Source organism: Lycium ferocissimum, chromosome 3 (assembly GCF_029784015.1).
Source record: "Lycium ferocissimum isolate CSIRO_LF1 chromosome 3, AGI_CSIRO_Lferr_CH_V1, whole genome shotgun sequence".
NCBI lineage: Eukaryota > Viridiplantae > Streptophyta > Magnoliopsida > Solanales > Solanaceae > Lycium > Lycium ferocissimum.
Window position 1 is genome coordinate 6857171 of NC_081344.1, and position 11802 is coordinate 6868972.

The 11802-nt window shown below is 34.9% G+C and overlaps 1 protein-coding gene across 1 annotated transcript; it reads left to right on the forward strand.

Annotated features, from left to right (window-relative positions):
• Window positions 1-895: 895 nt before the first annotated feature.
• On the forward strand, window positions 896-11588 carry LOC132049496 (uncharacterized). The gene is made up of 16 exons (XM_059440326.1): window positions 896-1302; window positions 2307-2352; window positions 2754-2920; window positions 3040-3157; window positions 3260-3342; window positions 5692-5751; window positions 5957-6214; window positions 7319-7415; window positions 7999-8049; window positions 8211-8291; window positions 9113-9184; window positions 9500-9562; window positions 10476-10628; window positions 10812-10869; window positions 10963-11015; window positions 11106-11588. The coding sequence occupies exons 1-16, from the start codon at window positions 1202-1204 to the stop codon at window positions 11181-11183; spliced, it is 1539 nt and encodes a 512-aa protein (XP_059296309.1). The 5' UTR covers window positions 896-1201; the 3' UTR covers window positions 11184-11588.
• The last annotated feature ends 214 nt before the right edge of the window (window positions 11589-11802 follow it).

Below are 11802 nucleotides of genomic sequence, written 5' to 3' on the forward strand. Positions count from 1 at the left end.
GCCCTTGAACTCCTGGTAAATTTTCACTGTTAAAGTTTCAATCTTTTCAAAACAATATCTTGTTGAGTAGTTCATTTGTTGGTAACAATTATCTTTGCATGAATTTATGCTTTTCTATGGAGACTGAATATTCCCTCCCCCTTATGTACTTTTCAAGATACAAACTAAGTGAACTTGGTTGAATTTCAACATGTATTTTTTTCCCATCCTGGTAGAGTAATTTGTGTTTAGTAATGTAGTATGTAGTGCACCATGGTAGTCGGTAGATGGTTCAGCCACTCCCAGTGCCACGAAATGATTGAGAACTATGACGGGGTCTCCGTTTCAATTTGTTTGTCGTATTTTTCTTTTTAGTTTGTTTCAGAAAGAACGCCTCTTTTCTTTTGTGTCAACTTTTTAATTTTAACTTTTTGCGCGACATGTTTAAGACCAAAAGATCAAAGTACATTTTGGTACATTCTTCGCTCCAATTTGTTTGTCTTAATTTCCTTTTTAGTCTGTTTCAGAAAGAATGCGTCTTTCCTTTTGTGGCAACTCTTTAATTTCAACTTTTTGCACGACATGTTTAAGACCAAAAGATCAAAGGACATTTTGGTACATTCTCTGTTCCAATTTGTTTGTCTTACTTTCTTTTTTAGTCTGTTTCAGAAAAAATGCCTTTTTCCTTTTCTGGCAACTCTTTAATTTCAACTTTCTACATGGCGTGTTTAAGATCACAAGATGAAAAGACATTTTGACAACTCTTTAATTCCAATTTTATTTTTCCTTTTTTTTTTAGAAAGAACGCTTGCTCTTTCCTTTTTTGATAACTCTTTAATTTCAACTTTTTACATGGCATTTTTAAGGCCATAGGATTAAAGGACATTTTGATGCATTCTACATATATTTTGTCTTTTATTTTCTTAAACTCCGTACAAAATCAAACCTGACAAACAAATTGAAATGGAGGGAGTATATATTAACATTAGTTGACTGTGGTCCAAAAGTTGGTAAATTGGCTCTGATAAATGAGAAGTGCCAATGAATTGAGACAGAGGAAGTATTTATTGATTTCCATAGAGATCCATTTTTTCTCTAAATCTATGGCAGAAGGGTTTTGTGCACTGATATGTATGCTTAGTTGTAAAAATTCAGAGATATTGAATTTGAAGTGTCTTATTTTGTCATTTGTGCAGAAAGGTTCAGTTTTTCTAAAGTGTAGATGGAGATCGATAAAGCAGTTAAAGAATGTGATGACAGTAGGTTGAAGACAAAGTATACTAATGCCATATACGTTATTAAACGAGCACTCGCTGTTTATTCGTAAGCTTCTCTTCTTTTCCTCTGCCTTTTTTGGTTGCTCTATTCTTGCTATGAAGTTGCAACTTGTTTGATTCAACATTTTGTTAGTTGCGTTGGTATAAAGATACTTGCGGACTACCTTAAATGTATAACAATATGTTTGTTTGTTATGTGGAAATTGTTTTCCTTGGAAAATATTTTACATTAGAAATCTTTTCTATGTATTTCTAGTGTTAGGTTGGGTAAGGACTAGGTGACACATGATAATTATACAAGAGGGATGATAAGAGTGTAATGATAGTATTTTGGTGAAGATATGTTTGAGCATTAAAGATGATATCCAAGTGTCGAAGAAAGAATTTGTATGGAGTAAGAGTTGGGATAATATTTTCCCAATTACCAAACACTGGAAAATTATTTATTATGAAAAAATATTCTCCTTCATATCAACTGCAGAGATGGCCTGTTAGGTAAATTGGGACATTGCATAGAAAAATAGTTCAATAAAATTGATTCTTGCTAGCTACTGACTGAGCACTAGGATTAAATGTTGGCTAATCTCAAGAGTTTAGCTGCATATAAGTATTTACTTGGAGATGAATTTTATTGTCAAACAACAACAACAAGTACTAGGATTAAATGTTGCTGCTTTCGAGAGTTTAGCTGCATAAAAGTATTTACTTGGAGATGAATTTTATTGTCAAAATATCTGATAAAGGGTGGTTGAAGAAAAATTATCAGTGCACTATAATGAAGTATAAAAGATTGAAATTTATATCTTCTACTGATTTGGAGTAAGTCAATACTGCATTTAGTCGATTAATGTCATGCTTTAGTGTGATCATATCAATATCTTAACTTAGTTCTAGTTTGAAATTTGAACTTCATTCTTATGGTTTATGATCCAAACAACTTTGTTTATCATGATTTGGTAGTTTATCATTATTACTGTTCCTTTTTATGGTAAACTTGGTTTAATGTTTCTCATCTTTTATCCCGCTGTTGGAAAACCGCCTCTTAAACAGTATACAAGAAGTTGCATTTAGCTTCAATGGAGGGAAAGACTCTACTGTAAGTTATTTACATGCCTCTCAAGTGTCTCAATGTTTTTCCTTCATCTTGAGTAACCAAAAATGTACATTAGGTTTGGTGATTGACAGGAGTCTTTTTAAAGTTTGGTTGGACATTGTACAATGATGTATGTATATGTAAGATTCAGAGAATACCAAATTATTTCTAAAGACTAATTATTGAGTAGTGGAATGAAGATTGAAGGGTCCAAATGGAGAGAAGGTTCAAATCCCAACGGAGACAAAAACACTAGGTGATTTATTTCCATCTAGCCTCTTCCAACTTGTAAGGGTTGAGGCAAGTATTAAAAAAATATGAAAAGGGTCCAAATGTTATAGTTGTGTTTAAACTTGTAAGGATTGAGGCAAGTAGTTACTGTGATTTTTGATTTTACAATTCAGATTTTGCTTCACCTACTGAGGGCAGGCTATTTTCTGCATAAAGCTGAAGAAAGTAGTTCAAAAGATGTTGCTGATGGTGAAAGCACATTTCCAATACGGACAATATATTTTGAGACCCCAAATGCTTTCCCGGAAATCAACTCATTCACTTATGAAACCGCATCCGGGTAGGTGAGAAATGCTAGTTTGCCTTTTTTTCCCTTTGATACGAACAACATATTTGGATTCCCTCTAATGGTAGCAGTACTTTTGATATCATTTGAATTGATACTTTTTCTCTGAACAGTTACAATTTGCAAATGGATATTATTCGCCTCGACTTCAAAACAGGGTTGGAAGCTCTGCTTAAGGCTAATCCAATTAGAGCTATTTTTCTTGGTGTTCGAATTGGTGATCCTACCGCGGTAATGGAATAGATGTCGAACTTTTCCAACTACTTGACGATTTTCAAAATATTGATAGATGTGATCTGGGCTGACTGCTGCTTATGGTAACATACATTTCAGGTAGGTCAGGAGCAATTCTCACCTAGTTCACCTGGGTGGCCACCTTTCATGAGGGTGAATCCAATTTTGGATTGGTCATACAGGTTCGACTACACTTAATAAACCCTTATGACTTCTTTTTATTGAATTACTATGGCATCATGTATAGTCGCATCTAAAGTTGGTGAACTTGAAGTAAGCTTGATACTTAAAAGTGGGAGCGAGGTAAGGGTGGGTCCCATATTCCCCCGGATATTGATCGGTGGGTCAATTGGGCTTGGACCAGCTAATTCACTGGGATTTCTTGGTTATTACAAACAAACAAACAAAAAAGAACTTGCTAAAGGATAAGAACGGTAAAACATTTTTAAAGTGCTCGAGTTATATAAAAATTTCGTGCTTATTGCTAAAAATAGTATTTATGAGAAATTTATACATAAATAACTGCTATTTTGATGAAACACATCAACATTGGAGGTCCTCCAAAATATAGTTGGGAGGATGGGAATGGACTTCAAACTACTTGAGTTAGCTTTTGAAATTGGCAATTATTTAGGTTGAATTTACAGTTTGAAATGAGGCCGAGGAAATCAAAAAGTTTAAAGTCTGCAAGTCAAAGACAAGCCTTATACTATGTTCAAGATTACCTCATGTGTGTGCACTATCATATATGCTTTAGCGTATTATTATTGTTATTATTAGTATTGCATCTGTTATTGCTCATGCCAAGTGATGATGGTCTTGTTGGCTATTGTATTTAGGTGAGAATATATATTAATGAAGGTTATAGATTGTAGTGTCTTTTTTTTTTAAATAAATAAAATAAGGTCTATACTTTGAATTTACCTAGAGTTTTAGATGGGACTAAAATTAGTTTTCACTTCTTCACTAGTATCAAGAAGGGACACGGACAATCTTAATGGATCAACTCAACAACAACAATGCCTCAATCCCAAGCTAGTTGTGGTCGGCTATATGATTTTTTTTTTCTTTTTTGAGATGGTAACAGTTAGTCTATATATCCACAGGTTTACTACATCCAAAAGTGTAGTCCCCCTCCAAAAGTGTTACAACTTACATTGCCCTGACTATTACATTATATCATAACCAATCTAAAGCTGTATAAATATCTACTGTCTGATCTATCATTTCCTGTTTACACCAAAAGTAGTATAATCCTAGGCAATTTAACTTCAGTCTCTGCATGCTACTCTGTTTGTCTTCAAAGCATCTCTGATTTCTCTCCTTCCAAACTGTCCACCATATACTTGCTGGGACAATCTTCCATCTCTCCTCCTTTTTTGCTGCATTTCCATCTCTGTTCCAACATTTCATCACCTCTTTTATGTTACCTGGTTTCACCCATTTAATTTTCCTCATCTTACAAAGATCTGCCAAAGCTGGTCTGTCCACTTGCAATGTAAAAAAAGATGGTTGACTGTCTCTGCTTGTTCTCCACATAGGTTAGAACATAGTTGGAAGCCTCTCTTGTTCAAATTCTCATGAGTCAGAACTGCCTTTTGCTAATAGCCATAAGAAACAGTTTACCTTGTAAGGTACTTTTGTTCTCCAAATCATCCTCCAAGGCCACCCTTCCACCTGAGAAAATGTTGAGTTCAAGTCTCTGTTTTGACAGTGAAGCACCCTTTGCTGTCAAGTTTCCATACCAAAGTATCACTCTCCTCTGTTAAGTTGTTAAAGAGAGCAAAGAAGTCTGCTATCCTTGGCATTTCCAGTCATTCAAGTATCTTCTAAATTGTAAATTCCAACCCTGACCTGTCCACATTTCAGCCACTGTAGCCTGTTGAGCTTGGCTTAAGATGTAGAGATCTGGATATAGCTGCTTCAGAGATTCTTGACCACACCACTTGTCATTCCAAAAGGACACCTTCAGTCCATTCCCAATTTTAAAGTTTGATCTGGTCAAAACCAATGGCCAGAGATTTCTAATGGATCTCCATATAATGCATCCATATGGAGTATTCACCATCTCTGTCATCCATATATCTTCCATCCCATATTTTGCAATGATCACCTCCTTCCACAGTAAGTTTTCATTTGTTGCAAAGTTCCATAGCCACTTCATCAATAGGTCGGCTATATGAATCTTCACTATCATTTTCACTCCATATGGACCTGTTCCTTTCCAATATTAAGTAAATGGAAAAAACAGTGAGCCAATTCAATCTGACTTATGATCGATGTTGAGAAAGAATAATACTTAGGAATTATGTAATTTCTTTGCATGTAGTTTTGCGGTAGAAATTTTCTTTTACTGCTCGCCCTTTTGAGATAGCATCACCTCCTGTTTCACTTTTCGTAGAATTTTGTTTGACTTTTCCATTGAAAATGTTCATCGAACAGTTTTTCTTTTGAAAAGCTATCATCTATTCTTCTGTTTGTTTCTTATTTTTAAAACTAAAATGACTAATGTATTAAGTTTGACATGGCAGAGATGTATGGGCCTTCCTTTTGGTTTGCAAGGTTCGATACTGCAGCCTTTATGATCAGGGGTAAATTCTCAGTTATGTTGCTTCAAATATCTTTATAGTGATTCTTCATTCAGCAGCATGATAAGGATATAAATTTTTGAGATTTATACTAAAATCTATGACATATTTGCTCTTGTGAAGTGGTTGTGATAACTTTTACTTTTCAAGTTCAACTTACTTACTTGTAACTTCATTTATCTGAGCATTCTATTTCTTTCACTGATAGGTATACTTCAATTGGGAGCATTCATGATACTGTTCCTAATGCACTATTGTGCATCAGGAATGGAAACAACAGCAAAGAAAAGTTTAGGCCAGCTTATTTACTTCCTGACGGAAGGCTGGAAAGATCCGGAAGAGTAAAGAAGTACACTTCTCCAGTTTGTGGGCAATTATCTTCCGTTAGCAATGGACTGAAAATCGAGGATTTCAATTCCAATAGCATGCTTACTGCCTCAATTATAGCTGTGGGTGATGAAATTTTGTAAGTTATTGGTGCTATACCTGTATTATGGTGATGTTGTTCTGAGGCTTCTTGTTATCATATCCAAGTTTTGGTGCATTTTCAGCCAATCTCTTCTTCACATTTTTTTTTTCCTTGCATATTTTCCAGTATTTCTTCTTTTGAAATTCAAATCAATCTGTCTGGAGTATAAAGCGCTATTCTCTGATTCTCTTCTTATTGGATATACAACTGGAACTTTACATGTGTTGTTTTTAACACAAACTGAATCATTTGGGGTAATTTATGTCCTGCATACTGCATTGCAACACTTCTGCAATCACATAGTTATCCGGGACCTAGTGTTCATAGCAGATCTTTGAGAATAAGTTTCCTCTATTTCAAAATAATTCTCTCTAGGTAAAACTTTTCATTTGAGAATTATACAGTAATCAAGGACGTTATTTTGGCCTATAAACAACACTGTCCTTCCATCTTCACAACACTTGTTTCAGAGTTTTTCCATCCTTTATGGTTTTACTATATTAATTCTATGAGGATAGTTACATGATGAGGGGTGCGCATGATGATGGAGTCTCGTTTACATGTTATGTTAACTAATTTTGACGTATATTAGGAGATCAGCTGAACATGTAGAGGCATCGTCAATTCCTTCAATTTTCATTCGTCAAATAAGATATACTCCCTCCGTCCCAATTTATGTGACAATTTTTCCTTATTAGTCAATCCCACAAAGAATGACACATTTTTATATTTAGTAACTATTTAATTTTAAAATGCCTATTTTACTCTAATGAGATGATTTATAGCCACACAAGTATCTGTGACTTATTGTAGACCACAAGTTACAAAAGTCTTCCGTTCTTTCTTAAGCTCCGTGGCCAATCAAACTCCATCACGTAAATTGGGAAGGAGGGGGTATTCATTTTATTATTAGTATATTTTGATATGTTGCTCTATGTAATGCAATAAACTATATCTTTTCAGTTCGCACATCATCTATCTGTGGCAGAGAATTGATACTTAGAATACAATATATATGCAGTATGACCCTAAAGTATGAAATTTCTGCTATTTGTAGTTTGCTTATTTATCAGATGTTTTTCTCTTGGTTCCGTAGCTCAGGTTTGGAACTGTAGAGGACAAGTTGGGCTCTGTGTTGTGTAGAAAGCTCCATTCCATTGGTTGGACAGTGTCGCTGCTTGCTGTCACTCGAAATGATGTTAGTAATAATTATGATTTGACAGCTTGTATAATTTCTGCTTTTCTTTTTTTCAATTATGTGGTAAGCATGAACTTGACATTAATTTCCCATTGGAAGTTGGGTTTCTGATTGATACTACAAGAAGTTACCATTCTTCCCTTTTGTTTTCTTTTTCCCTGTATTCTGTTCTTCACTTTTGCAGCGATCCAGCCACCAGCCAAAGTAATAAAGGCAAATAAGTACTAGGAAGTTGATGCACACTTAAATCAACTAATAACTGAAAAAAAGATTTGAGTTATAAACTGTAGAAAGTGAATCCAAAAAAGATATAGAAAAACATCAAATTTTTCTCTATAATAAGCTTCAGGATCTTCTAGCGAATGAAATATTCTCTCGACCATGCCAAGCCAACTTTTTGGTTGAACAGTCTGTTGTATTACTTTTCTGTAGCAGCATCTTTTTTCTTTATAAGTTCTGTTAAGTTGAAGTCAGTTTCTGCTCAAATTCCAGCTTGGTAATTAAATGTTCGATAGACCTTCAACTTTTGTAAAATGAACTTTATGCTAACGTCTCTTTTTAATCACATCCTTTTCATATGCAGATAGATTCTGTAGCCGAGGAAGTTGAGAGGAGGAAGTCCACGGATGACATGGTAAATGTTTTTTTTCATTGAATTACTTCATAGCTTTTGTAGGGCTTGTTGATATGTGTTCACCAGCCTGTTATATGAGTGAGAGAGAAAGAGAGAGGGGGGGGGGGGGGGGGGGTGCCCACATTTTTAACATATCTATTCCAAAATTGATTTCACTGCAGGTATTTATATATGGTGGGGTAGGTCCATTGCATTCGGATGTCACTGTAGCTGGAGTTGCAAAAGCTTTTGGAGTTCGCATTGTATGTAATATAGATCTCCTAGATCCTTCTGCTACTTCATGTTCCATGACTTAGTGCGAGAATAGCTTCCAAATGATTCATCCCCTTCACACCCTTCACAATCACAAGTTTGTATTGCTTGTAAGATATTATAAGAAATAGGTAATAGTCACATGCTTGGTGGCGCATGCATCTGAGACACCATTGGCTTTGCTTTTAATTTTTTTCACCAATGGGCTAGTGTCCATTTATGAATTTAATATAGGACATACTTGAAGCTGCAATTTGTTACTTTCGGCGCTGGAAGGTCAAGTTAAAAGTTCCTAAGAGACCAGCACTAAATTGAGAAAAGAAAGAAACACGATGAAAAGATGGATGTTTGTCATCTATCATTAAATTACCAAGATAAAGTTACCTTGATGGCTTGATTTTTTATTCCATAAATATGGTTAATGTAAATATCTGACTATACAGTTTTGTAATTTTGGTTTATAAATATAAAAATAAATTTAGAAATGTATATGAGAAATCTAAAGATTCACAAAAACTACTTTTAAAATATGTAATTGCATAATGTAATATGCTAGAATGTTTCACAATGATTGAAGGAATAGGTTGTTGTTTCCTTATGTTGTATTGAAATATACTCACCTATTGAGCTAGCTTCTGGGATTGAGTTAGTACCAAGGTCCACTGTCCAAGCATCCTGCATATTTAAATGATGCAACAGTCTTTTCAAAGTCCATGCCGCTGATTGAACATTCTTTTAAAAGTGTTATTTTGATACTCCACTTTGTAAAATGTATCAGTAGCTCTAATGTTCTCATAACTTCATTTTGCAGGCTCCTGATGAAGAATTTGAAGAACATTTAAGGCACCTGATTGGTGAAAAATGCACTGGCGACAAGAATGAGGTTAAATCATAACACATTACTAAGACTTGATATTATACATCCTGCAAGATAAAAGTGGTGGCCTGATAATTTTGTCCAAGGCTGATCTAGAACACTTGTGGAGAGATTTTTTTTGGTATAATCTCTAATTAAAAATCATGCACCTTAGTGTAGCTGATGTACAAGATAATCTGAAAGGTAGAAGAAAGTGCAATGAATCAGACACTAAACCAAAGTGTTCTTTATATATTTCAAATGTCATTAAATTTATGATTTATGACATTCCAACAATTAAAGCTTCTAAGAATTAAATTTTTGTTTCTTTTCCGACTACAGATGGCACAGTTGCCTGAGGGTATTACAGAATTGTTGCATCATGAACAGCTGCCTGTGCCTTTGGTATGTGTGGCATTATCTGCAATTGGAATGTATTATGATTATTGTATTCTCTAACTTGATGCCCTTCTTAGAGTAGACATTGTTGGAATTTATTCTCAAGCAGTATTGTATGAAAAAGTTTCACATCCAGTTCATTAGTAGCATTAAGATAAATTATTAGGTTCTATAGTTTTATTCAGATATTGTATATGGTAAGAAAGCAGATCAGCCTCACACAATATTCTTTATTGTGTCTCAACGTTTGGACTTGACTATGTTGCATTTACTTGTAAGTTGAACTGGCATATTATGCAAAGATAAATACTTGAACTGGGATATTATGCAAAGATAAATACAGGGATATCATACAAGGATAAATTTCTGTCAGAGAGATGTCAAATTAACTTCTAAAACAGATTCCCGGTTAATCGTCCTTTAATTTTTTGAAATGATTGCTAAATAAATTAGTGGTTCACCATCTATTTAGGTGGACTTAATTTTACACCCTCTTTCTTTTCCCTCCTCGATGTGCACACGTCTAATAAATTTATCCAGAAATTAGCATTTAATGAGTGTGTCCAAAGCTACTTCTCCACTGGCCTTCCAAGTTTTAAAAATAGACAAATTTATATTATAAGAAACGGAGAAAGAGTCGGTGGCATTGAGCTCTTAATGGATTTAGGAAGTGGAAAGACTGGATTTGAACCCTGTGAAAGTCATGTTGAATGTTCTTACATAGGGCTAAAATGTTCTGTTTTCTTAGAGTTGTCAGTGTGATTAATTACTCCGAAGAAACAGATCACTGATAGTGAACTCAGCTTTGTCTTTGCGTGATTTCCTTCTTCATCATCTCATATTTATTGTTTGCTCTTTAATCTGTGAGTTTAGAAGTTTGAAGCTCGATTTATTTTAGCATGTGTGTTCTCTTTTGTAGATCAAGTGTCGTAATGTGATCATTCTAACTGCAACAAATGTTGCTGAGCTGGACTTCGAATGGGCTTGTATGATTGATTCATTGAAATCTAATGGCGACCTGGTGTTGATGGCACCATTTGTTTCAAAATGCTTGGCAACGACTCTTTCTGATGTGAGTGTTTTTCAATCCTTTCTTTTCCATATTTGATTCTTTTCCTCGTTGATGTGTGATCATTGACTCTCTCGTTTTGCTTTTCCTCCTTTTAGATGTATCTTTGTAAAATGGTCTCCTGTTAAGATGCATAGCATTCTCTCTGCAAATTACTAATAACAATTCGCTCCCCATGAATTGCAGGTTGAAGTCGCTCAACCTCTGTCAAAGCTTTGCCTTCAATTTCCTGATCTGTACATCGGTAAGTTGTTAATATCATTTACAAGATTAATGGTTTATATGACCCATTTATAGCATTTTGTATTAAATTATTCCTATTTCCTTCGACATGAAGGAGGTTATCGAGGATCAAGAATAGGCCCTCTTATGATTAGATTCGAAGGCAAGGTAAGAACTTTTACTGAAGATGTCACATAGTTTTGAAGTTCACATTATACTTCTGGATTAAGGTCAGTATTATTTTCTGTGTTACTGTAGGATCTAACTAGAATAGAGGCAGCTTCTCAGTCATTGTGCCAGAATTTTCAGCCTGGTGCATTCTCTGAAACTAAGTGACAGACTATCTACTCTGATGAAGGCAGCGATTGACGGAACTGCCTAAGTAAAAGGATTTTTAAATTCCATGTCACAATTTAGGAGGAGGATGGACATGCTAAAGGAAGCAGGAGCAACATTTCAGTTGACATCAAGACGCAGTTAGAAGCACATATTTTTCTGGCAAGTATTAGTAACTTAGGCAAGGCAATTTAAGGAAGTGAAGTAGGGTCAACTGATGTAGGCTTATTGAAACCTCTGGGATCTTAACTGCAACTTTATTTCAGACATAATATTTCAGAATCTCTTAAATTCCATAAAAAAAGTTTGGTAATTGAAATGGTTACCATCTAATCCTTTTTGGTTTTATGATGTTTACAATTGATTATGGAGCACTGGCATTTTACTGGTTCTGCTACCTTGTCAAAGTCATGTCCCTTGACATTACAATTCCTTTTGCGAAGTGGTTGTCAGCAATTTGGATGCTTAAAATAGGTTCTCGACGGGGTGATGTGTTCATTGCATGCGTCGCTTTGGCACCACTGGGGAAAGCTGCCTTCGTTGTTTTAGACAAGTGAAGAGTTTATAACCCTCTCAAGAGTCTAGGTAGAAATGAAAAGACGGCAAACTTTGAGTTGTC

What these genes read in the sequence shown, in the direction of transcription:
- LOC132049496 (XM_059440326.1), top strand. Translation starts at nt 1,202, where the DNA reads ATGGAGATCGATAAAGCAGTTAAAGAATGTGATGACAGTAGGTTGAAG. An exon ending in ACTTATGAAACCGCATCCGG is followed by an intron (nt 2,921 to 3,039) that starts GTAGGTGAGAAA and finishes TTCTCTGAACAG; the next exon opens with TTACAATTTGCAAATGGATA. An exon ending in AAGCTTTTGGAGTTCGCATT is followed by an intron (nt 8,292 to 9,112) that starts GTATGTAATATA and finishes TTCATTTTGCAG; the next exon opens with GCTCCTGATGAAGAATTTGA.